General features: G+C 43.6%; 2 protein-coding genes across 11 annotated transcripts in view; one reads left to right on the forward strand and one right to left on the reverse strand.

Moving 5' to 3' along the window:
* Positions 1 to 2,557, reverse strand: part of LOC120783822 (chromatin target of PRMT1 protein-like) — an 18,950-nt gene extending 16,393 nt beyond the window's left edge. Inside the window, exons 1-4 of one of the 6 annotated variants that reach the window (XM_040117089.1) lie at positions 2,292 to 2,556; positions 1,252 to 1,392; positions 850 to 994; positions 97 to 289 (exon numbers count right to left, since the gene is read on the reverse strand). In XM_040117089.1, coding sequence (XP_039973023.1) covers positions 97 to 289; positions 850 to 994; positions 1,252 to 1,340 — 427 coding nt within the window. In that variant the 5' untranslated portion in view covers positions 1,341 to 1,392; positions 2,292 to 2,556. The other 5 variants (XM_040117087.1, XM_040117084.1, XM_040117085.1 and 2 more) reach the window with 5 other exon arrangements.
* Positions 1,248 to 26,649, forward strand: LOC120783821 (mothers against decapentaplegic homolog 4-like). 5 transcript variants are annotated; one of them, XM_040117081.1, is made up of 12 exons: positions 6,520 to 6,537; positions 7,039 to 7,117; positions 7,658 to 7,931; positions 15,426 to 15,603; positions 18,896 to 19,024; positions 19,121 to 19,387; positions 21,516 to 21,632; positions 21,744 to 21,797; positions 21,889 to 22,072; positions 22,287 to 22,455; positions 23,045 to 23,183; positions 24,558 to 26,649. In XM_040117081.1, the coding sequence occupies exons 3-12, from the start codon at positions 7,689 to 7,691 to the stop codon at positions 24,761 to 24,763; spliced, it is 1,686 nt and encodes a 561-aa protein (XP_039973015.1). In that variant the 5' UTR covers positions 6,520 to 6,537; positions 7,039 to 7,117; positions 7,658 to 7,688; the 3' UTR covers positions 24,764 to 26,649. The 5 variants fall into 5 exon arrangements, with proteins under 5 accessions (XP_039973013.1, XP_039973017.1, XP_039973016.1 ...); XM_040117079.1 differs by lacking the exons at positions 6,520 to 6,537; positions 7,039 to 7,117 and adding an exon at positions 1,248 to 1,533; XM_040117082.1 differs by lacking the exons at positions 6,520 to 6,537; positions 7,039 to 7,117 and adding an exon at positions 1,807 to 1,863.
* The last annotated feature ends 607 nt before the right edge of the window (positions 26,650 to 27,256 follow it).

Genomic DNA, 27,256 nt, shown 5'->3' on the forward strand with positions numbered 1-27,256 from the left:
TTGATTCCTGTGACAAATTCATTCAGAGTGTTTCTCTACTAGGTGGAGGACATGTTTCAGCTGAACCAGCGCGGACCAGAAGCACCAGGTACTCACGCCTGTAGGTGGAGGTAAACCCGGCTCCCCCTCTGTATTTGTCCGTGAAGCTCCAGAAGCCTCGAGGTCTGGGTGCAGGTCTGGGGGCAGGTCTGGGGGCAGAGAGGCGACGAGTCACACGCTGCCAGCCGAGTCGAGCCCAGACGCTCGTCCTCCTCACACGCTGCTTCACCGTCTGCGAGACGTCAGGAGTCTGAAACACGGAGAGACCAGTCCAAGTCCCACAAGAACCACCTGATAACCAGGTTACTGACACTGGCTGACACAGTCAGGCCAGATTTCACAAACATGGACACCTCACTTCAAACACAATCTGTCGTCCGAGCTCCCTGAACACAAACCCAACGAATACAGTGTTATATTGTCAGTGCACAGAACTTTAATCACACGACCAACTGTCTGATGACATGTGACGTTGTAAACATGACAATGCAACACAAAGAGCACCTTCACACTGGAGACCAAGCTCCCCCAGTGACAGGTCTGCCTCAGGTAAACATCCACAGAGAGGAAGGAGGGATGCGGTTTATACAGCGCAGTGACCAGTGGCATCGTTATCCTCTACTTACATTCATGTGTGTCTGGATCTCCTCATCATAGAGACATTTAAATATGAATATGAATACACACATCAGCATGACTCCGGTCAATCCAGCACAAACTTTCAATGGATGAGAAGAAGTTCCTCCAAAAGGATCCTCCGTGTGAACAACACCTCCGAAAAACAGATTCAACACAAACTGACTGACTCACCTGCAGAGCGAGCTGTGACGATGGCTTCTTCTTCACCAGCAGGACCACTGGCTCGGGGCCGGACACCCCCCTCTGCTGTGGCAGGACGGGGTCAAAGGTCACGGTCCTGGACCGGGTCAGCTGATCAACCAGAACCTGAGAGAAGCTGTAGCAGAAACAGAGAGAGATGGAGCTAAAGCAGCATGTTTTTCCCTAAAGTCTTTTAGCTTTGGTCTTTGGATGAAGCGGATGATATTAAAGACACAAAGTTTTTATGATCCATACACTTAATACCTAAATACTTCATATTACTCCAAGATCCAAGTGACATTACAGGACGGATAAGGAATAATCAATGTTAATTGATCGATTTACCTAATTTCGTACACACTGGCTGATATGATCAGGAGAGTGTGTCCTCACCGCTCATGGAGAGAAACTGCGGAGGTGCGTCTGAGGAACAGCGAGTTTGCTTTGGATGAATCCATCGGTTTTCTGACTCCTGGACTCATTCGCCTGCTCGTTGGTAAAACCCTGCTGAGCCGAATCTCGTTCACCTGCGGACTGATCAACAAAGACAAACGTTCCTTTGTTTACAGAGGAGGACTAACAACTCGACCTTTCCGTTCAACGGGACTTATTCAGACTGCTCACAGAATGACAGCGGTTTTCAGTTCGGTGCACACAAAATTTGACCACTATTATGTGAGTTTCCTCTCCGCGCCTGCAACAATCAGTTGTACCGGGGGGGCAGCAAAATTAACGTTCAAAGTATTTATCTATTTTTTTGGATAAAGAGCAATGCTGCTTCTTGGTTCAAATAAGAGCCGAACCTGAGAGAAGACCACAACGATTCACGAATCTTCAAGTTTAGTCAATGAAGTTTTTTTAATTTGCCGATAAGTCATGAAATGTTACGTTTTGCCGATTTTTTTTTTTTAAGGGGATTCGCCGCCATGTTCTCTTTCTACAAAAGCCGTTTTGACTTTTTCCGCGCATTAGCTTAAAAATGTTATCTGTTTCGTGACCGGGAAGGTGGTGGTGGTATTATTATTATTATTATTATTATTATTATTATTATTATTATTATTATGTTAAATTTGTAGCTACTTTTACGAGGGACAGTGAGTTTACCTTTGCTACCAAGCGGAGACACCTGTTGACGGCCCCGGTGACTGCCCACGATGCTAATCGGCTAGCTTTAGCTGTCCGTTAGCATAAGCATTAGTTGTTACCGTTTACTTCACGAAACGTGTTACTATACAGTGATACCGGCCAACTCAACTTAGCTTAGTGACCTAACAAAAGCTGCCAGACCTGCAAGTTTAGGTTGCCAACATTAGTGTTATGAGACTCTACCAGGGCAGGTTAGTTAGCATTAATTAACTGTATATTGTTAGCCCGCTAACTCAGCAACATCCCAGGTAAGTTCAGGGTAAAGTACTGAATATCTGTCTGCCCACCTGTCGCCGTTCCTCAGGTTTGTTCAGCTCCAGCTTCAACAACACAGAATGTTCAGACTGAAACAGGTGAACTCAGGGAAACAAACAAAAAACTGAAAATGTTGTTAAACTAACTTAGTGGTCACAGACAGTCCAGCTAACGGCTGCTAACAGCTGCGAACAACTGCTAAGTTTAATTTTAAATTCAGTTCCATTTATTCCAGTTTTCAGTTTGCTCCACACTTTAACTAGACCCTCCAACTGGCTATCATCATCATCATCATCATCATCATTAGTTTCATAGTTTTAACCAGCGCTGGTAGAAGTATTCATATCCTGTACTGAAGTAAGTGTAGTTATACAACACTACAAATAGTTCTGCAGTAAACATTATACTTGAATAATAATAGTACAGAAATATATCAGCAGCATGAACTTAAAGTATCAGAAGTAAAAGTATGCATGCAGCAGAATGCGCCTTGTTGTAGTGATAGTTTACATTTAAATTATTGCTCAATTTATAAGTAGTATTAAATGCAGGTGAATCTGATTCAAATCACTTTGTTTCGTTACAGTTTGGTGCTTTTTAACCTGTGAAACTGCCATCATATCTGGTGAATGGTTCATAAATCTTAAATTTTTTTTATGTGAATTCATCTGCAAAGTGAAGTAGTGATCACAATTATATTCTGTATATTTTATTTCTTTTATTTTTGTTTTTGAATTCAGTATTTTGTAGAGAATAACAATAGTGATCTGTTTAATAAAGACATTAAGGTTTATTCAGAACAGTTTAACAAATTGGAAATATCGAAAATCAAAAACCAACAGACAGTTTCTGTCAGTGCGTTACTACTTGTTTTAAGTCACATGTAGATTATTTAATTCATTTGCTCCCGTGCTGCATCACTTCCTCCACAAACCAATTCCTGAATAAAAATGTGATCTTTATTTATTTTGCAAAGGGAACACGATCAGTTTTAAAACAAGGACATAAAACCTTGTAATGATTTTTTAAAATTAGGTCACTAACAAACACTTGAGATGTCGAAATAAAATTTGTTTTTATTGTTTATTCGTTTATTTGTACTGGGAAGATTTTTGTTAAGTCTTAAATTTCACATAGCATTTAACATCAGTTATAAAAGGTTTTATGTGTGACTTTAACAGAAACTTGTCTGGAAAAATCTCCTTTACTGTTGCTCCGGACCTCCTATGTTGTGTTAAACTCACATGTGGACCTTAAATAAATTAGTTATTTTTTAATTGATTCGTCATCCATCAATTTTCTGCTGCTTATCCAGGTCATGTTAATGAGTAATGATATTATTAGGAATTCTTGTTATATACAGCTGACAAAAATGTCATAAATGCTAATAATTCATGTGCCTGGTGAGTAGAATTACTTACTAAGTGCATGAAAAGTATGAAAGTAACAGTGAAAACCAGCGGAGACGTCTCTACTGATCTGATGTTTTACCAGACCGGTATAAGTGTGAAACAGTCATGAAATTAAATTCTCTTAAAATGTCTTTAAAAATCTTGAACGTAACTTAAAGAACCTGCCGCAACCCCGGATAGAAGCACTGCGCTCTCCTCACCGCGAGATGGCGCTGAAGTCTCTCCGGCGACCTGTCAATCACCCGGTAACCAGGCTCTCTAACAGAAGTCACGCGCACAAACAGACTTTCTGTCAGACCGTCAAAATAAACAGCCGGAAATGCGCTTCCGACCGCTGCCTTCAAAGTAAAAGCTGTTAGCTCACTCTTCAGTAGTGTAGAAAGGAGCAGTCTGGCAGTGGTAGGACTTTTACACAGTGCTAAGTACAGTTTTGAGGTACTCTGTTTATTTCTATTTTATGCTACTTTATACTTGTACTCCACTACGTCTCAGAGGGAACTATTGACCCTTTTAGCGCATCACATGTGTCTGACAGCTGCAGTTACTACAAACATACAATCAACCAATTAATTTCGATGTACTACTACAGATTAATCAACCCAACGGTATATAAAATAAGTCAGATCAGCTTCATCTTTACCAGCTGCAACAAGTGATGAGCACATGAATGCATCAAAGAATAGTACAATAATGTATATATTACTGTAAAACGGGCCATTCTGCACAAGGAGTACTTTCACTTTTTGGTACTTTAAGTAAATTTTGATGCTTATACTTTTGCACTCAAACAAGATTTTGAAAGCAGGACCTTTACTTGTAAGAGAGTAAAACTCTGACTACTTCCTCCACTGGAGTAGTCAGACCTACGCTGATTTTTACAGCCTGGTGTTTGATATTTAGTTTAAAAAAAGATTTTTACCCACGATTTCACCCGAGTCTTACTGTTATTATACTGCACCTGCGCAATTTGCATCGAACTCTACTGTTAATGTTCTTATTATCACTATTTTACCATCAGCTTTAAACCCTCATTCCCGCTACTACCACAAGCTCTCTTTCAATACAACCTGCACACCAAACGGATACTTCAAATAGGGTTCATGTTTCTGTGTGTGTGTGTGCACATGCATGTATGTATATGTAGTTTTCCTTCTTAATTTCTCCCCTTAGTGCGACTTTTACCGCGAGTATTCGGTGAGTAAGATTTCACGTCGTGTGTACACAGATGAATAAACCAGGGGTCTAGTAGAGTCAAAGCAAGAAAAATAGTCACGTAGAAAGACTGCGAAGCCCACAGATGCTTCGCGATCTCTCGGGTTTTGTGTGAGGACATTCGGCTGCGGATCAGACGTATTGTTCGACGCAGGTATCGGAGGAATGTGGCTCTTTGCTCGTTCATCGAACTGTGACAGAAACTCCGATGGATGAAAGAAAGCTGTGAACGATGAACCTTGGACCGTGCTGGCTTCTGGCGACCTTTTCTTCCGGGCTTCACCGTCGGTAACGTGGACTGTGACTCTGACCGGCCGCTGGCTCCCGCTACTCTTATTTTAAAAGTACAGACGTCGGCTGACTTCCTGTTATGTCTGGCTTTCGGGTCGGGCATGACACGGCCCCCCGACCCCACCCCCACCCCCATCTCCCTCCGTACTGACTCGGTGTGCAGACAGAGACAGTCTGGAGCGGACGGAGGACACGCAGACCGACAGACCGACGGCCGGTCTCACCGTCACGGGCACCGCGGATCACAGCCGAGCGGAGAGAGCTGAGTCCCGGTGAGTGGAGCCGACTGAGCCCGCGGACGGTTCAATCTGTCCGGATGGTTTCATATGTGACAACTGTTGATGCAGCGGCGACTGGCTCTGTCTGCCTGTCTGTGCCTGTCTGTCCGTCTGCAAGTCAAAGGGTTTTCACTGAACATCAACTCCAGTGAGATTTATATGATTGATTAATTCATTAATCGGCCAATCGCCAGAAAATTAACGGATGATTGTCTCGACGATGGCCGACTGGTTCTTCGGACTTTGATGACATCACTGACGATGTCTTTTTTATCGAGACCAACAATCGAATCCGGAGCTGAGTGGATGAGTCGGTGAGTCGGTGGTGAGTCGGTGATGGGTCGGTGAGTCGGTGAGTCGGTGATGAGCATGTTCGACCTGAGTGGAAAACCCGTGAAGCCGGACAGGATGTTGTCCCGGCTGCCTCCGCGCTGGCGGTGTGCGTCTGTCTGAGTAATGTCAGGTGAAGGTTGGAAACCGAGGAGACATCAGATGAATAATCAGACATGATGCAACGGAGAGGAAACGCAGCTCTTGGGCCGCCTTCATCCGGAGGAATCCGTTGGTCTGCACTGGTCCCGGGTCACTGGCAACTGCAGTTATCGGCAACATCGCCGGTTCATTCCTGCCTTCGGCGTCTTTACGTGAAGCTCCTCAGAATCCTCCCTGCGTGTGTTTACCACTGTACCAGTAGTTGGTCATGTCAGTACTAACTAGAACCGAAGCCTCGTCCTCCTCCATTCAGGACGTTTTGGTTGCTGATAAGGTTGTTTAGTTACTTAGTTAGTAAAAGCAGTGGCTCCCAACCACCGTTCAACCAGTCAGCCAAGGAGTAACTTCTACAGTTGTCAGGGATTCAGTTCCCCTTATGTGTCCTGTAGAATCAGCTTATAAACCTGGTATAACTGCTTTATAACTAACTGTCGTGTAGTTTATGAGCCGATATAACAACATTTTTCAGTGTTTGTTCTGTATATTTTATATTATCCCAGCTGTTTTTTTTTTTTTTTTTACCATACAGTCGTTCATCGTCTGTTCCTCCTGCAGCCTCCGCTGACCAGTGTCCACAGGAGGAGTTGGAGCCGGTAACGGCGACGTTGATAAACACTGGGATCTGGTCACAGCTGCGTTAGAGTCTGTTAGAAACCAGTTGTTACACTTTATATACCGATATTATGGGATGAACAGTGGGTTGAAGTTAAGTGTTGTCTGGCAGCTCAGGTCATTAAAAAAAATCTCTAAAAATGTAAAAAAAAATCATGATTTAGTAAGAAAAAAGCATCTCCAAATATTTTTTCACAACAAACTGGTGATTGTCTGATCTTTAGTGTATTTCTTGTCACAGTTACCAGTAAAGTACCAGCTACAACAGGCTGATTGAGTCTCTGAGGAACCCTGAAAAGCTCTTAAGAGCTACATGGAGTCTCTTCTGGAGCTTCCTCAGGACCCGTTCTTAAGAACTCCAGGCGGAATCATGAACTGGTTCAGACACCTGAACTGAAAACCTGCAGCCCGCTTTGTTTTGATGATTGTTTCAGCTGAATTAAAGAGAATCAAACAATATTGATATTAATCTGTGATGTCAGACGATGGATTGGACCACCCGGATTCTGACTGAGAAATCATCCAGACCGATGTCGTCTTATTACAGATACATCAGTATCGGTGTGTACTGCATATCAGCTGTACGGAAACGTGACACTAGGTTCGAGGTCATTTGGAAATGGAGTCTCTGTTACAGAGTTTGTCACCAGAGACCTCTGTAGATGATTTTTACACTGTAAAATGTCCTGGACAATATGAAACACGGTCACAAAAAAAACAAATCTAAAGGATCTGAATCAAGATTGTTTGTTTATGTCGAAAAAATGACTCCAGCTGATATATCGTTATCAAGCCGATCCAGTTTCAGTCAGGCTAATAATCTCTTCTGTATGCATTTAAAATCTGCGAAGTGAAAGGTGACGTCTTCTTTTGAGTTTTGTCCAATCAACAGTGTAAATCCCAAAAACATTTAGTTTAATATCACGGGAGAATAAGAAAATAGGCAAATATCGTCTTTCGAGAAGTTGAGAAAAGTTTTCTTTTTTTTGTCACTTCTGTGTAAAAAATTGCTGAAACGTTTCAGCAATGATCTGAATTGTTGCCGATTAATTTTCATTCAATTGTCTAATGGACTAATAAACTAATGTTTTCATTTGTTAGAATCTTACGATAATCGCCGTCCCTTGTGACCATGTCGGTGCTCGGCCCGGCCCCCAGCAGCGCCGACGCCTGCCTCAGCATCGTCCACAGCCTGATGTGCCACCGGCAGGGGGGAGAGAACGAGGGCTTCGCCAAGCGGGCCATCGAGAGCCTGGTGAAGAAGCTGAAGGAGAAGAAGGACGAGCTGGACTCGCTCATCACCGCCGTCACCACCAACGGCGTCCATCCCAGCAAGTGTGTCACCATCCAGAGGACGCTGGACGGGCGGCTGCAGGTAGGAACGCTCAGGTTCAGGTACATTCAGGTTGTTCATTTCAAGGTTAGACAGGACAAACCGTAGGTGGTTCATCAACCAGAGGTGTAACAGTATATGAGGACATGATGTCTGACACAACAAATATGATGCAGCTGAAAAACGAATTTCAGTACCAAGTAAATCTGATCAACGATTCCCCTCAAAGGCTGTTTTTTCCTTGCATTAACCAGAGAGCGTCTTTCAGAGCCGCAACCGTCAATCGATTCCACAGTAGGTCAGTCAAAACAAAACTGACAGGCAATAGTTTGGATAATCCATTGATTGTTGATTGTTTCAGCCATATTTCAAGCAAAAAAGGACAAACTAAATTTTCCTGGTCCAGCTACTCAAACGTCCCAGATTTTCTGTTTTCCTCTGTCTTACATCACAGTAAAGTGAATGTCTTTGGTTTATGGACCGTTGGTCGGTCGAACAAAGCAATTTGAAGACACCGTGATGGGCATTTTGCACCCTTTTTTGACATTTCAAAAATTAAATGAAGAATTAATTAATTAAGAACATAATCAACAGATTAATTGATTATAAAAAATAATCATAAGTTGCAGCCCTGGTCTAATTAGATCATGTTAAACGAAACTAGAAAAGGTGCAGTCTGCTGAAGAAGGTTTACAGGTGTTCACACCTAAAATTTTGTAGATGAACCATTTGAAATAGTTGAAATACTGAAAGAATTTAAAGCGGGAGCCGAAATACTTTTTCTGAAAGATGGAGAAATGGCAGCTAAAAATGTAGGCACTGAAAGAAGTTGAAGTGTAAAATCTGAGTTTGAGCACTGAGTAAAGTTAGAGTACCGTTTGAAGTGAAAGTGCCGAGAGGAGTTGAAATGAAGAAAGTGCTGGAAGTTTAAGTCCTGAAGTGAATTTAATGCCACTTCAGTTGTACAAATTGAAAGAAGACGTCGGCTGGAGTGTAAACAGCGAAAGCAGTTGGAGTGGATTGAGTATGAAGAGTGGAAGTTGTTGCAGTTAGAAGAGCTGGAGAAGTTTTCTTTTTTGTTCAAAGGTAAAGATCTGTGGCCCGAAAGGGTTTGAAGTGTCAGTTGAAGTGTAACCATTGAAATGCAGCGTGTATGCACTTTATGCAACAGGATGTTAGATTGTCATTTAAAGAGTGGGAGATAAAGGCAGCACTGGGGACAGTTCAACTGGGGTGTTTAGAGATTTGATCAGGTATTTTTATTGAGCTTGGTTTTAGTTTAGTTGTAATCCAGCGGATTAATTCTTTCAATCCAACAAGAAAAAAAAGACAAAAAACTGCCTTTCTCCTTTTATATCAATTTATACTGTGATAGTTTAGTTTCATTCAGAGGCTCTTCGTTGGACCATGAGCTCATAGCAGCAGTAATGATGTTATATGATTTATTTGTGGATTGCAGATATAAATAATCCAGGGGACGACCTGTGGAAGTGAAAACACTTCATTTCCAACATGGTCCCAGGACATGAACATAAAACTACTTCACATTTACATTTATTCATTTGACAGATGCTTCTGTCATTTGGTCACGGTTTAAATCTACGAGAAACAGAATGTAAATTAACAACTAACGTGGAGCTTTGATCTTAATGTGTGCTTCTACATTGTTTTACTTTCTCACGAAAAAACACCTTCACCTGGTTAACAGAGTCACATGATCATTTACTTCTTTCATATGTGTCCTTTGGCTGTATGTTTACATGCATGTATAAATATTATTTTCCATCAGGTCTGCCATTCAGTCAGCTCTTCATTCTCCATTTCTTCCATTTCTTCATGTATGTGCTGTCTGTAGTTCAGATGATAAAGAGCAGCGTGTCAGAGCAGCAGACTGGGTGTGTCTCAGACTGTCAGACAGTAATTATCAGACCAGAGGATGTAAACATTGATCACACTTCAGTCTGCTCACAACTGCACATGAGCCACGTTCAGCCTGGTCTCTACAGACCTCATCTTAGATTTACATCCAACCAGGAACTAGTGGAACCATCTCAAGAACCCCTGGCACCTTTTTAAGGACTGACTGAATCCTTTTAAGGCCACTAGCACCTTTTCTAGAGCCACCACATTCTCCACAAAAACTCCTCAAAACCTTACAGGAACCACTGAAACTTAAACTCTGAAACTCTTACAGTAATTCCTCAGGGCTCTCTGAAATGTTCTCAAGAACCAGTGAAAAACTCATTAACAACCCTGGAACCGTCTCAACAACCCACTGGACATCCTAGGAACCCTTCTCTGGGACCACAGAAATCCTATAAAAATTTTTTTTAAATGGCCTTAGGAACAAGCTTTACAAGATTCTCTGTAGCATTCTAAAGAGCATAACTAACTGAAACTAATTGGATCATCTATTATCCGAGTACCACTGGAACCTTATCAACATTATCAACAAAACCTGAAACATCCTCGGATACCCCTAGAACCTTTACCTGCTCCTCCGGAGCATTCTAAACACTCCATTTGATCCTTTAACAACTCCTTGTTATATAACTTTTTCAAGAACTCATGGACACCCCAAGAACCCCTGAAAACCCCATAAGAGCCCTTTTGACCTGCTCAAAAAAAAAAAAAAAACAGACTTTTCTTTTCCCTTCAAAACCACTTGAGGAGTCACTGGAGCCTCCTTAAGGGGCCAGATATAGTCCAGAATGGATGTGGATGCACACGCAGTCCTGTTTACGCTGCACTGGGTTTCTAAATACACAGGCACATTCACACGTTTGTCAGCACATACAGTCCATGTAGTTAATTTAATTTTACGCTACATGTTGATGGTCCATGTAGACCCTCGTGGACATGGACAGGTGACGGAATCACATCATGTGGATCCTCATGGACCCTTGCAGTGATGTAAGTGCAGAGTATAAATTTGTGTTCAAGAATCCTGTTACACACTTAAGTAGCTAAGAACCTTGTTGAGTACCCCTGGAACCTCTCCAAGACGTCATGCAGCTCCCTAAAGAATGATGAAGTCTTTTAATGGATCGATAGAACCTCCTGCAGAACTCCTGCAGGTTCCACATCCAAACAGAAACAGAAAAAATCTGATGTAACAGTGTCATGCCAGACAGACAGAGCAGAGCCTGAAGACTGTGTGTGTGTGTGTGTGTGTGTGTGTGTGTGTGTGTGTGTGTTTCCCTCCGCCTGGATGAGGAGGAGGAGGAGGAGGAAGGGCAGGCTGGCTTGTTTTGTCTGAAACACAGGAAAGGGGCCGGGTTAAGAGTTAAGCCAGACTGTGTGTGTGTGTGTGTGTGTGTGTGTGTGTGTGTGTGGTTGTGTGTGTGTGTGTGGAATGTGTACACGTCTCAGTTTTGTACTTGGATCAAAAACCACAGTCTCTACACTGTAAAAAAATCGCTCCTTCAGTCTGTCGCTGAGTTTTTAAGAAATCAGATGTTTATTTAAAACAAATGAATCAGACAGTGGACAGAGATGATTTTGTTTGTTCATTCAAGAACTGGAACCTTTTTAGAATCATAATTCTGGTTTATTCCAACAGTCTGAGTCAGTTGGTGCTGACAGTCTGCAGATAAAATCCTATATTGTGTGATATGTGAAGATTCTGATCTTATGTCATTCTCATAAAGATTTTTTAAAACGTGTTTAGGGCTGCAACTAATGATTATTTTCATCATCAGTTAATCTAACAGTAACAGTAATTTTCTCGCTTAATTGTTTGATCAATAAAATGTCAGAAAATAGTGAAGAATAACTGTCAGAATTTCCTAAAACCCAAGGTGACGTCTCCAGACAGCTTTTGGCCAATAAACAGTTAAAACCCCAAATTATTGATTTATTATCACTTGAGAGAGCAAATCCTCAAAATTACTATCTAATCGATTAATGGACTAATCCTTTCAGCTCTAATTATGTTCTGTATTTGCGACTGACCTCAGATACGAAGTCGCTTGCGTGTTGTCGAGGGAGACGGACAGGTGAATAAACAGCTTTACCTGAAGTTGGCTTCGTTTTACAAAGTTCACTAACTCCTGACTGTCAGAGACTAAAACATCTGTGACGGTGGAAACGGTCTTGGTGTTGGTTTGTCCCGTTTTTGTAGCTTTCAGCTGATCTTCAGCTTTGTCCCAACATTTACCAAACAAACCAGCAGTTTATCCAGGTAATCTAAACCACTTTATTTGGAGATCAAACAGAAATGTGACCAAAAATCCTTCACGGGACAAGAAAACTGCGCACACACTGGCAGTAAGTACAGCATGTCAGAGCTGAAGCAGTAAGTGGGTCTGTTGACTGTGATGGATGTTTATGATCCCACTGTAGGAGAAGCCGGTGTTCAGGAATCGGTGGTAGTGAGGAACCTACAGAGAATTATGAGCTGAATCTGCACTCAGAGTCAGATTCCTCCTATGATGAAACAAACCTGGGCCTGATTCTAAGAGGAGTCTGTTTGCTAGGTGTCAGGTGTGTCAGCATATCCACTCTGAGTCCGGTCTCCACACTGCATTTTTTTCTGCTTTGAAGAAACAGTGAAGCTGAGTGACTTGTAGAGGCGGATGTTTTTTCCCCTGTGTGTGCGTGTGTGTGAATGTTGTGTCTGGGGAGTCTTATCCCTGCCCTTCACCTGTGCACACACAGAACACACACTGCTCTGATAGGCTGCTTCAGCGTGTGTGTCTGAACTGCAAAAACTCTTGATCTGAAGCTGTTGTTCAGTCTGTTACTGAACCATAATAACCCCTCATCCTGTAAACACCTGTACAAATCAGCCAATAAAGTGGCATTATTTCACCTGTTTATGACACGAATCACCTTACTTCTTGAATCAAGTGTAATCCTAGTGACTGTAGTGTTTTTATTGACAGAAACTTGCTGAGATGATTTCACCTCACTTGCTGGTGCCGTCTGACTTTCTTGTACATAAAAGAGTTCAGGGACCTGGACCACGACGCGAGTCCAGCTCAGTCTGGATCTCTTTGGGTTACCTGCTTCACTGAGACTAAAATCAGCCGTCCCGGATAACTGGTATCATGAAGCTGGTCATCAGCCGGCTCCGTTTCCTCTGGGTTTAATAATCCGGCTCCGACAGTGTGCATGTGAAAGGTGGAGGTGTTAATCAGAAGCCACGTCATCAGAACCACAAATGAAGCTCTTGATATGACATGAGATGAAACGGCGGAACTTGTGGGGAGATGTGGTTCCAGCGACAGCAGAAGATGAAATTAAACAGGGTGAAATGTAAAGAATATGATCACATACCTGGAAAGAATAAGACGCTGCAGAAACACTAGAAATCATTTCCCCATGTTGAAGTAAGACTAAAGCTATAAATAAGGTTGTGAATTATTCTGTACATCTTTTTTTGTCCACTGATGAACAAACTGTTCTGAACACGTGATCCATGTATCATCACGTTGTTCTGAGCTGCAGTGACGGAATAAGCGCGTAAAAGCATTGACACTGTCAGATCAGCTGCATTTTATCTCCACCTGCTCTGACTGAACAGGGGTAACCTTTACTGCTGCTCTGTTCTGCACTAACTGAAGCTTTTCCAGCTATTTTCTGGCAGCACTTGCCCGAGCACATTCAAGACAGTGCCGTGGTTTGTATGACCTGCAGGGTGATAGAGGGGCCGAGGGTCAGTGGACACATCCTGAATATAGCTGTGAAAGGGAGCAACAACTGGATCAGTGTTCAAGTCTAGTCACATATTTATTCAACCCAGTATCACCGATCACACACGTACCTGAAGGGGCTTTAACAGTCAGTACAGCAGACAGCCCCCTCGGTCCTCAGACCCTCGACTCCGATCAGTCGGCTGCTCAGAAAACCAGAACCAGGATCATTTCACGGTGTGTTGAAGTCTGACCGTCTGAGAGTAAAACCCCCCCCCACACACACACACACACACACACACACACACACACACACACACACACACACACACACACACGTTGTACCTCAAGCTTTGTGAAGACACCAACTGACATAATGCATTCCCTAGCCTCTTACCCTAACCTAAGCCTGATTCTAACCTGAACCCTAAAACCAGGTCTGAAACCTCAAACAGCCCGTTGAATGTGTAAGGTCCAGACAAAATGTCCTCACTTTCCCAAAAATTTTCTCACTCTATAAGGTCTGTAACTCAAACTGGTCTTCACAAAGATAGAGAGCCCCACACACACTCATTTCCTGGAGACTTACTCCTACCTGAATCGTAACTACTACTTGCATAACCTTAACCTAGCCTAACCTTAACCTTAACCTAACATTAAAACATGTCTTCACTTTGAAATGTAATGCTTTACATTATGGGGACTTGTTTATTGTCCCCATAAGGAATACAAGTCCCCATAATGTGACTGTATAAACACATTTGGTCCCCACAACATGAGTAATACCTGGACCACACACAAACACACACACACACACACACACATATACGTGAGGTCAGACATGATGTCATGGTCTAGGTTTGGCCTGACAGGTTAACTCTGCATCACCTGGTACACACACACACACACACACACACACACACACACACACACACAGACAGACAAATGTTTCCGTGGTAACCTCTGCTCACCATGACTCAGAGTTTATTTAAATTTCCATGAAGGATGTTTCCTCTCTGACTGTCTGCGGCGCTCCCTGTCTGTCTGTCAGCTTGCCTCTCACCTGTCTGTCTCTCCCCTGTCTGTCTGTCTCTCATCAATCTGTCACTCACCTGCCTGTCCCGCAGCTGTCTGTCTCCCTGTCACCTGTCTGTCGGTCTGTCTGTCTCTCACCTGTCTGCCTGTCTCTCAGCTCTCTGTCTGTCTCTCATCTATCTGTCTCTCACTTGTCCGTCCCTCCCCTGTCTGTCTCCCTCTCACCTGTCTCTCTCTCACCTGTCTTTCCCCCTCCCACCTGTCTCTCTCTCACCTGTCTGTGTGTCTCTCACCTGTCTGCCTCTCTCTCATCTGTCCCTCACCTGCCTGTCCCTCACCTGTCTGTTCCCCTCTCACCTGTCTCTCTCTCACCTGTCTGTCCCCCTCCCACCTGTCTCTCTCTCACCTGTCTGTTCCCCTCTCACCTGTCTCTCTCTCAACTATCTGTCTGTCTCTCACCTGTCTCCCTCTCACCTGTCTATCTCCCTCTCACCTGTCTCCCTCTCACCTGTCTCTCACCTGTCTCTCTCTCACCTGTCTGCCTCTCTCTCACCTGTCTCTCTCTCACCTGTCTGTCCCCCTCTCACCTGCCTATCTCTCAACTGTCTCTCTCTCAACTGTCTGTCTCTCTCTCACCTGTCTGTCTCTCACCTGTCTGTCTCCCTCTCATCTGTCTCTCTCTCACCTGTCTGCCTCTCTCTCACCTGTCTCTCTCTCACCTGTCTGTCCCCCTCTCACCTGCCTCTCTCTCAACTGTCTCCCTCTCACCTGTCTGTCTCCCTCTCACCTGTCTCCCTCTCACCTGTCTGCCTCTCTCTCACCTGTCTGTCTCTCACCTGTCTCTCACCTGTGTGTCTGCCTACAGGTAGCAGGTAGGAAAGGTTTCCCTCATGTGATCTATGCCCGTCTGTGGCGTTGGCCTGACCTCCATAAGAACGAGCTGAAACACGTAAAGTTCTGTCAGTTTGCATTCGACCTGAAGTACGACAGCGTGTGTGTGAACCCCTACCACTACGAGAGGGTGGCGTCCTCCGCCGCTACAGGTGAAGACCACGCACTCTACACTGACAGTAATTTTCATCATACCGAGTCGTCCCAAGGGAACACCTGACGCACATGACAACAGACTGACCAACATATTATTGTGGTATCACACTGGTTAACACAAGATGGCGCCACAGCGTTCCCGTTCATGGTCACCCTCACAGAACAACAGAACCAGCTGCTTTCCTGCTACTTACCACCTGTTATTGTTTGTGATGACAGTCATTAGACACTGTTGGTGATTTAAAATTTTATTCTCAGGGAACATACTGTACTGACACTAAATTGCAACATGCACAGGTCACGTCTCACTGCGTAAAGAAGCTTCACATAACATAGCTTCACATCACATCATGTAGCTTCATGACACATAGCTTTGTGTAACGCAGCTTCACTTCACATAACATAGTAATGAAGCTTCATGTAACGTCATGTAACGTAAGGTAAAATCACGTAGCTTTACATCACATAACATACATTAAGGCTACTTCATGTCATGTGACAAAATGTACCTTCATGTAACGTAGCTTCACGTCACATTATGTAACGCAACATAAAGTAGATTTGCGTCACGTAGATTGATGTCACATGACTTCATGTCACGTAGCATAACAAAACATCGCTTAGCATCGTGTCACGTAACATGGCTTCACATCCGGGCACGTAGCCTCACATAATGTAGCTTCACGTCACATAGCTTCATGTAACATGGCTTCACGTCACGTCACATAACTTCATGTAACATGGCTTCACGTCACGTCACATAGCTTCATGTAACATGGCTTCACGTCACGTCACATAGCTTCATGTAACATGGCTTCACGTCACGTCACAAAGCTTCATGTAACATGGCTTCACGTCACGTCACATAGCTTCATGTAACATGGCTTCACGTCACGTCACATAGCTTCATGTAACATGGCTTCACGTCACGTCACAAAGCTTCATGTAACATGGCTTCACGTCATGTCACAAAGCTTCATGTAACATGGCTTCACGTCACGTCACAAAGCTTCATGTAACATGGCTTCACGTCACGTCACATAGCTTCATGTAACATGACTTCACGTCACGTCACAAAGCTTCATGTAACATGGCTTCACATCACGTCACATAGCTTCATGTAACATGGCTTCACGTCACGTCACAAAGCTTCGTGCAACATAGCTTTGCATAAAGTAGCTTTGTGTAACGTAGCTTCACTTAACGTAGCTTCAGGTCACATAACATAGTAATGAAGCTTCATGTAATGTCATGTAATGTAAAGTAACATCATGTAGCTTTACGTCACATGACATACAGTAAGGCTACTTCATGTCATGTGACAAAATGTACCTTCATGTAACGTAGCTTCACGTCACATAATGTAACGCAACATAAAGTAGATTTGCGTCACGTAGATTGATGTCACATGACTTCATGTCACGTAGCATAACAAAACATCGCTTAGCGTCGTGTCACGTAACATGGCTTCACATCCGGGCACGTAGCCTCACATAATGTAGCTTCACGTCACATAGCTTCACGTAACATGGCTTCACATCCGGGCACGTAGCCTCACATAATGTAGCTTCACGTCACATAGCTTCATGTAACATGGCTTCACGTCACGTCACATAACTTCATGTAACATGGCTTCACGTCATGTCACAAAGCTTCATGTAACATGACTTCACGTCACGTCACATAGCTTCATGTAACATGGCTTCACGTCACGTCACATAGCTTCATGTAACATGGCTTCACGTCACGTCACATAGCTTCGTGCAACATAGCTTTGCATAAAGTAGCTTTGTGTAACGTAGCTTCACGTAACGTAGCTTCAGGTCACATAACATAGTAATGAAGCTTCATGTAATGTCATGACAATGTAAAGTAACATCATGTAGCTTTACGTCACATGACATACAGTAAGGCTACTTCATGTCATGTGACAAAATGTACCTTCATGTAACGTAGCTTCACGTCACATTATGTAACGCAACATAAAGTAGATTTGCGTCACGTAGATTGATGTCACATGACTTCATGTCACGTAGCATAACAAAACATCGCTTAGCATCGTGTCACGTAACATGGCTTCACATCCGGGCACGTAGCCTCACATAATGTAGCTTCACGTCACATAGCTTCATGTAACATGGCTTCACGTCACGTCACATAACTTCATGTAACATGGCTTCACGTCACGTCACATAGCTTCATGTAACATGACTTCACGTCACGTCACATAGCTTCATGTAACATGACTTCACGTCACGTCACAAAGCTTCATGTAACATGGCTTCACGTCACGTCACATAGCTTCATGTAACATGGCTTCACGTCACGTCACAAAGCTTCGGGCAACATAGCTTTGCATAAAGTAGCTTTGTGTAACGTAGCTTCATGTAACGTAGCTTCAGGTCACATAACATAGTAATGAAGCTTCATGTAATGTCATGTAATGTAAAGTAACATCATGTAGCTTTACGTCACATAACATACAGTAAGGCTACTTCATGTCATGTGAAATAACGCACCTTCACGTCACATAATGTAAAGCAACATAATGTAGATTTGTGTCACGTGCCTTCATGACTCATTGCTTTACGTTAAGTGAAGTCACATAATGTCTGTAACCTCATAGTACTCAATGACACTGACAGTGGTCCGTGGTTCTGATAATGTTGCTATCAAACATCATCCTACCTTCATTACCTCAGTATTCTGTTACGTTATATATATAAAGATAAAAAGAGCTGTTAAATGGGCAAAAAATGCAGATCAGACCTCCCTCTATGCCTTATCAGCATCACACAAACAGGACTCTGTGTGGACGGAGAGTTTAGCTTGGATGTGTTGGACTCCCATTGACAAGGACCCCAAACTAGTCAAACAGTCTAAGAACAGCTAAGTCATCAGTATGGGCTGGTATTTTGTGGTAATCTACGTCTGGTTACTAATGAAATGAGGTATTGCTTAATTGAGGCTTAATGATGAACCTTTGCTTCAATAGAAAAAAGCCTGTGGGGACCGAACTGATGGTAACGTGGTCACAGCTTTAAATAAACACGTTTGTTCTTCCCCGTGGAGACATTTAAATATCTGGGTCTGTGTTTGGGTTTCAGTATATCCTCTAAAAACAGAAACGCAGAGTCAGCAGGGTGTTTCTGGTCTCAGTGTGTTTAGTCTGACTCTTGATGTTCACTACAGACATGACACTGACTGTATGTTCCTGCTGTCAGTTGGCCTCACACTGCAGTCACTTCTTATGGCATCTGTTGTTTAACAGCTCTTATCTTCCTTCAGCTCCTCAGTCACTGATAAAGGAAGAGTTCATTCAGGACTGCCTGCAGATCGACCTGCCCCCCCATCCCGACCCCTACAACCAGCCCCGCCCTGTCAGCATGTATCCCAGCATGCCTCTGTCTCCTCCAGGTCACTGTCGGATACAGATCTTTTGAAATGAATTCAAAGTTAAAAGTTTCATAATTATAGATAACAATAATAATAACTCTGCGTTCTGTCCTGCAGGCAGCAGCTCCATGACGCCTGCAGCTCTGTCTGCCGGCGGAGTTGTTTGTGGTAGGAGTGGAGGCGTCGTCACCGGGGGTCTCGGTGGGGGTGTCGGTGTCGGCGGCGAGGGCCCGGGTCTCCTTCAGATCGCCCCACCTCAGAACCACGGGGGTCAGGCCTCACCGCCTCACCCAAACCCTCCCCGCACCCCTCAGCCCCCTCACCCTCCCACCCCCACCTCACCACAACAGCAGAGCCCCGAGTACAGCAGCCCCCCCAAAAATGGTAATATACCTGTACTGTGCTCAGATAAACCATGGGGATGTTTGTAGTACAGTTGGTTACACTGTGTGAAGGGGTCAGGATCTGGAATAGCAATATACCAGTACTACAAGTACTAGCAGTAGTAGTACTAATGGGAATAGTAGCAATAGTAAAAGAAACAGTGGCAGTAGTAGCAGTAGCAGTAGAAGCAGTAGTAGTAGTAACAGTAGCAGTAGTAGTAGCAGTAGCAGTAGTAGCATTAGTAGTAGTAACAGTAGCAGTAGTATAAGCAGTAGTAGTAGTAGCAGTAGCATTAGTGAGACTACCAGTATTACAGTAATAGTAGTAGTAGCAGTAGTAGCAGTAGTATTAGCAGTAGCAGTAGTAGCAGTAGTAGTAATATGGTAGCAGTAGTATTAGCAGTAGTAGTAGTAGTAGTAGCAGTAGCAGTAGTATTAGCAGTAGTAGTAGTAACAGTAGCAGTAGCAGCAGTAGCAGTAGTAGTAGTAGTAGTAGTAGCAGTAGCAGTAGTATTAGCAGTAGTAGTAGTAACAGTAGCAGTAGCAGTAGCAGTAGTAGTAGTAGTAGTAGCAGTAGCAGTAGTAGTAGTAGCAGTAGTTGCAGTAGCAGTAGTAGTAGTATCAGTAGCAGTAGTAGCAGTAGCAGTAGTGAGACTACCAGTATTAGAGTAACAGTAGTAGCGACAGTAGTAGTCAAAATAGTAGTGAAAAACAAACTGAAACCTTTTAGGAAAAAAATAAACTGAGAATAACCTGGTTGTGTAAGTGTGCACAGCCTCTTTTAACTGGGGATGTGGCTGTGAATCAACCAATTACATTCAAGCCCATGTTCAGTGGTAGTTAGTTTCCCCCTTCCAACAGTTAAAGTGACTCTGATGAAGCCCGAACAAAAAAAGTTCAGCTGTCGCTGTAGGATTTTCCTGACATCTTAATTGCATCCTACTGCAAAAGGCACAAAGAGCTTCCAGAGCGTGAACGGGATCTCATTGTTGAAAGGTATTGATGAGGAGAGGGGTGCGACAGAATTTCCAAGGCGTTAGATAAACCCTGGAACACAGTGAAGACAACCATCGACAAGTGGAGAAAATATGGCAAAACAGTGACATTACCAAGAACAGGACTGGTCAGGGAGGCTGCAGGAATTCCTGGCAGGTACTGGTTGCTCCACACATGTGACAGCAATCTCCCATAATCTTCATACAGTATGCCTGGGTCATGGGGTAGGGTGGCGAGTCGGAAGCCTTTTCTCATGAAAAAAACATCCATGCCCAGCTAAATTTCCAAAAAAATAACCATCAAGTCTCCCAAAACAACGTTGAAAAATGTGTTATGGTCTTATCAGACCAGGATGTAACTTTTTAGCCATAATTCCAAAAGGTAGGATTGGCACAAAAACAACACAGCACATCAGCGAAAGAACACCATATCGACGGTGAAGCATGGTGGTGGCGGCATCATGCTTTGGGGTGCTTTTCTTCTGCCGGAACTGGGGTCAAGTTGGAGGGAATTATGAATGGCTCCAAATATCAGACGATTTTGGCGCAAACCTTAAGGTGTCTGCCAGAGAGCTGGCAATGGAGAGGGTTCTCCTTTCAGAGACATAGAGCCAAAGCATACATCCAAATCAACAAAGCAAAGGCTTCACCAGAAGAAGACTAAAGTTTTGGAAGGAAGAGTTGGCAAATATTGCCAAGTCGAGATGTGCCGAGTTAATAGACTCCAACCGAAAAAGACAGAGTGCTGTAAGAAAAATCAAAAGGTGCTTCAACAAAGTATTCGTTTCAGGGTGTGCACACTTCTGCAACCAGGTTATTGTAAGTTTTGTAGTTTTTATTTTTCCCTAAACAGTTTCAGTTTGTTTTTCAGTTGGATTTTATAGGTTAGAGGTCACATTAAAGTGTAAAAAGTTCTGAAGTGATATATCTTAGTTTAATTTCTTTACTTCACATAAGCCTGCACATTTTAACAGGGTTGTGTGGACTTTTTAGATCCACTGTGCAGCAGCACTAGTAGAGGCAGAGCAGAAGCAGAAGTGGTCGAACCACCGTAGTAGTAGTAGAAGACATACTACAGTATTATGAGTAATATTGGACAGATGAAGCTCACCTGTGTCCTGGGTGTCTCTGCAGCCACCTGGACAGTAAACAGCCCCGCCCCCTACAGCCCCGCAGGACCTCAACAGAGTGGGCGGAGCCACCAGCAGCCTCCATTACATCAACATCACCACGCCCCCAGTACTCACTTCTGTACGACATCATGTGACCGTCAATGTGAAATATTAAAGTACAGCAGGTAATAAAGTGCTGTAGTACTGTGAAGTAGTACATCATACTGAGTCTGACTGTTTGTGCCTGCAGGGTCACAGCATCACAGTACTGCTCCGTATCCACAACCAGTGTCCAACCACCCAGGTATTACATCTGTCAAGAAATGTCCTCACTTTTTACCCGCCTCTCTCTGTCTGTGTTGGACCTTCTCACTCTGTCCTCCGGTGTCTCTCAGGTCCAGAGTTCTGGTGCTCGATCTCGTACTTTGAGTTGGACGTTCAGGTCGGGGAGATGTTTAAGGTCCAGTCCAGCTGTCCTTTGGTGACGGTGGATGGATATGTGGATCCTTCAGGAGGAGATCGTTTCTGTCTGGGACAGCTGAGCAATGTCCACCGTACTGCTGCCAGCCACCGTGCCAGGTGACCAGTCTGAGCAGTCAGACCAGTAAGAGTACTGATAGCAGCAGGAGGAGGTGCAATAGGAGTAGTAATGTCAGTATTGTTTTATTATTTAAAACACATCTAGTCTGAGGTAAGCCTTACAGTGAGGGACAGTACTTCGACAGCCTTCTGTCTCATATAATATTATTACTCAACAACTTTTGTTCTTTTTCTGCATGTTATTATCCTGCAGGCTCCACATCGGTCGGGGGGTTCAGCTGGAATGTCGGGGGGAGGGGGACGTCTGGATGCGTTGCCTTAGCGATCACTCGGTGTTCGTTCAGAGTTTCTACCTGGATCGAGAGGCTGGCCGAGCACCTGGAGACGGAGTTCACAAGATCTACCCCGGCGCCTACATCAAGGCAAGTGTGTTGATACATAGACGACACTCTGCTGTTCGTCTCTGTTGACCACACTGACATAAAGCTCCATCTGAATCTTTTGTTTGTATCCAAACTGCAGATACAGTTTTCTGGAACTAGTCTTTGGAGGAACAATATTACAATGCTATTAAACTGTGGGCCCCACCTCAGGAAAAATTGAGCCTTTTATTTTTTGCCTACATTTGGAAAATTGTCGCCCTTAAAATTATGCTGAATCAGCTGTGATCAGCTCCTGTTGCAGTGTAGCCATGGATGTACAGACAACTGTCACCGGATCACTGTGATGCTGAAGGAAACTTGAAAACATGAAGATTCTGAATGAAGCTCCGCAGCCTCTTTTTCCTCTGGTTTCTAAGTGGGTTTGTTCTTGACGGACATCGGGGATCATGATATCGTTGGAAGTGTAACACATCAATTCTAAAAAATAAGTGTTTCATGTCTGTGTTCACATGTGAATGAGTTAGGACTCTGAGAAGAAATGGTATTTTTGACGCTGTGTGGCACTGCTGAAGAACCTGAGGACTGTTCTGCCTGCTTCGCCTACTCTCTCACCTGTCTGTCTCTCCAGGTGTTTGACCTGCGGCAGTGTCACAGACAGATGCAGCAGCAGGCAGCAGCGGCTCAGGCAGCTGTAGTGACTCAGGCCGCTGCGGTTGTTGGTGTGATTCCTGGACCGAACAGTGTGGGAGGAATCGCCCCCGCTGTCAGTGAGTATCACTCGTCTCTCTCTCTCTGGGTAGCCGTCTGTCTCTCTGTTGTGAGTCAGTATGGAGGCTTTGGGCTGCAGCAGGTGACATTATCAGTAATAAATCTGTGTGTAACCGGTCAGTTTGTGTCGGTGCCACTGTTAGAAAAAACAAACCGAGGTTCTGAGAATTAAGTTGAAATATCTCAGGATAAAAAAGTCAGAATGTTTTGAGAATAAAGTCTTAAGTCAAAATATTTTTAAAAAGTCACATAATGAGAAAAAAAATACTTTTAATATAATGAGATGAACACAGCTGCACAATGTTCAGAGTGAAAGTAAAAAACGTGCACCTGTAATCCAATCTACTTAATCCAATTACAACATACACCTTGTTTTTAAATATACTTTCTCGTAATACTACAACCTTACTCCCATGATATCATGATTTTGATCAAGACTTTTTGTCGTAATATTATTATTTTTTCTCTCAAAATTACAACTTTATTCTCCGAAAATATCTTGTCAGTCACAAGATGGAGTAAAGGTTGGCTGTAGCTGCTCCCTGTCTTTTCATTTCTCTTACTCAGTTCAGGGAATAAAACCAAGAGGAAGATCTCTGAGGTGTAAAGTCGCCACTGTGTTCATAAAGAACGTGTTAAATCACATCACATATCAAGATAAGCATGGGTTTTAATGTGAGGGGCCACTGATCAACAGTTTATTGAGTGTTTATTGGCAGTTGGCTGTTAGTACATGTGTACTAACAGCCAACTGGAATGGGACAAAACCTCCAGCAACTCCTGAGTAGAATCAAAAGGTTTCAGGGTTAGTTCATGTAATTTCACGTCATTTCTTCAGCACCTGCAGCAGGTTCAAAAGCTTCTGCAGCTGCTGGAATTGAAGGAGAGATGAAGGCAGGACACGAACCCAAAATCCAGTAACTCTGGATGAAGATTTGCTGTTATTTTTCATAAAAACTTCCTATTTTAGCAGATTTTAGGTTTTTATCTTCTTTTCTACAATCACTGAAGGACTGGAGCCACACAACAGTAACGACTGGATGATAAATTATTCTCAGGGACTGGACAACACCTGGACAGGGACCATGTGACAGAGTTAACGTGTCAGACAACAGCATGTTTCTTTTAGAACTGCATCGGTGATATCTTGTGTATTTTCTCTTAGGAGTGTGTTGTCTCCGTCTGTCTCTGTTACTGGTGTGTGTGTGTGTGTGTGTGTGTGTGTGTGTGTGTGTGTCCCGTTTCTGTGTGGGTGGGATCAGGTGGTTCTGTTGGGAAATTCTTAAGCACAGCACTGATGTTATATCTCAAAATAAAGAAACTGTACTTTCCCTTCAGGATAGCGTAACAGTGAAGTTCCTGTCTCCTTCCAGGTGTGTGTTCGGCAGCAGGTCTGGGGGTGGACGACCTGCGCAGGTTATGTATCGTGCGTCTGAGCTTCGTTAAAGGTTGGGGGTGTGATTACCCGCGACAGAGCATCAAAGACACCCCCTGCTGGTTGGAGGTTCACCTGCACCGAGCGCTGCAACTGCTTGACCAGGTGCTGCACACGCTGCCGCCGCGAGAACACACACTCTGACAAACTGCAACAGGTGTGTGTGTGTGTGTGTGTGTTTTCTCTGAAGGCTGCAGGTGTGTTTGAACCAGTGGAGGATTCGTCCGCAGCTGGAAACAGAAAAGGAGCTGTGATGTCATATCATCTGAATGTCTCTGTGACGGACAGACACCTGACACCATCCAACCTAACAGGGTTGATAAGCCCCACCCACCCTGTCCTCCTACAGACAGGTGTAAACAAACACACTGCAGGTCATTGGTCGGTTCAGACAGGTACAGACCTCCAGGCTTCAGACAATCAACCAACCACAGCATCTCTTTCCTCCTGTCAATCAAATGAGTTTCCACAGATACCGGCATCCAGTGTCACATGTTAAAGTGTCAGTCCGGAAGATTCCAGTCCAGGTTGATTTGGCGCCACCTGTAGTTTCTGGTGGTGAATGCAGATGTGGTCTAAAACTACATGTCCCAGAATTCCAACCACCGTGGTTTTAGTAAACACGTCGGGCAGCAATTGTCCTTTTCCCTTCATTCTGAGAGTCTGAACATCAGGACACAGTGACAGGAGCTGGGTACCTGGCTGAGGAGGCGGAGGGGGAGGTGGAGGCGGAGGCGGAGGTGGAGCTGCAGCCTGTCGCCTGCAGCTCTTCCTCTAACAGCCACCGTGGCTGCTTCTTACCTGAAAATCTTCCAGACTGACACTTTAAAGGGTCAGTTCGCACAAAACGTGAAAGACAAAAACCTTCGGTCGTGGCATCTGTCCAGTCATATTTTTATGGACTAACAATGGCGACAAAAGATTTGAGAGCACAAAACTAATCCTGAGCTGAATCAGGTTTGAGGAGTCCTGAGCGATCCTGAGTCCGCTGTCAGTTTCCTGTGGCTGCTCTGGATTCCGAGCTCCTGAGGTCAAAGGAGGTCACTGATCCACCGTGTTAGACAGATGCAGGCATCGGGGTCGGGTTAAAGTCCACACAAGGTAAAAAAGCAGCTGTTGAATATATTGCTCATCTGTTAGGACTCGTACCGTTTGTCCTGCAGGTTCAGTTACCGTGAACATGTGGATCTGAAGTTCACTGGTATGTTTGACATACACCACACCTGTTCTGAAAAAGCTGCCACTCTGAATGTAGCCACAGCCCATATTCATTTTAGTATCATTATTATTATTTGTTTGAAGCGTTAGTTTTTTGGAGTGGATTAGTTTTTCTCATCATTTTCTCTCCAAAAATTAATCATGAAAATGGAGAAAGAAGTCATAAAAAACTCGACACCTGCCTCCGAAAATCAGGGTACAAAACCCAACTGAACTCGAAGAACACGGACGCTTTGATTCTCAGCTTATTTCTACTTAGAAATTAATGGGACTCTCAGAGAGGGTCCGACGTAACAGCTTCAAAACCGGATCATGTGCCAACAAACTGAATGTGATTTTGGTCTTTTAGCGTCAACGCACTTTGAGTTTGTGTTCAGGAGGTTCAGACCGAGCGCGAGCAGCTTCGGTCTTTATATTATTGCTGCTCAAGTGTAGTTACACAGTTGTTAGGCTCATGATTCTGCACCTGAATCTGTACCTGTGAACTCTGACGGGTCGACCGGCAGACTGAACACTGGTTCTGTGCTCGGTCACATCTTTTGTCGTCAGTAAACTTCCGTAGCTGATTTTCTCTTTTTTTTTGTCCAGGCTTGTAGATTTCTACTGGTCCCTCATTTTAACTTCTACATTACATACGACGGACCTGGTTCTTGTTATGCTTCATACATCTTAACATCTCAACTTGAAAACAGCACTCGTCAAAGTTTGAGTCTGAAAAATATTCACAATATACAGAGGTATGAAAAAGTTTGGGCCCCCCAGGTCAAAACTTCTGCTACTGTGAATAGTCAAGTGAGTAGAAGAAGAACCGATCTCCAAAAGCCGCAAAGTTAAAGGTGAAACGTTCTTTACTACATTTGAAACAAGATCAGTGAATGAAATTTTGTTTTGTACAAGTTTAGAGTGAAAAAAAGGAAAGGAGCATCACATGAAAGTTTGGGTGTAAACTGTAAAAGATTGAAATAAAAAAAAGATAATCTTGCTTCAGGTGTTGAAAAGAATGTTTCACCTTTAACTTTACGGCTTTTGGAGATCGGTTCTTCTTCTACTCACAGTAACAGAAACTTTGACCTGGGGGGCCCAAACTTCTTTTCATGCCACTGTAATTTCACAGGAGTGAGAACATAGTGTATATAGTTTGTAGTTTGAGTGAAATGACCCTTTAGCTGCTGGAAAGCTGTTTCTCAACCTGCCTTCTTCACACAGTGATGTCAGATTTCTGGTTGCTCTAGTTTTATGTGGGACTGTCCCTTTAACATGTCGCTGACAGTTTATTTATTGTTATTTTTATGGATTATCTACCAAAGATTGATTTTCTGCTCTTGGGGACATCATATCCCGTGTACTTTGTGATTGGGCTCCATTCTGATCTGTCAGATTATTTATTCTGTCATCAGGTTTTTTTTCTCTTTCAACTTT

The sequence above is a fragment of the Xiphias gladius genome, chromosome 22 (assembly GCF_016859285.1).
Source record: "Xiphias gladius isolate SHS-SW01 ecotype Sanya breed wild chromosome 22, ASM1685928v1, whole genome shotgun sequence".
Taxonomy (NCBI): Eukaryota; Metazoa; Chordata; class Actinopteri; order Istiophoriformes; family Xiphiidae; genus Xiphias; species Xiphias gladius.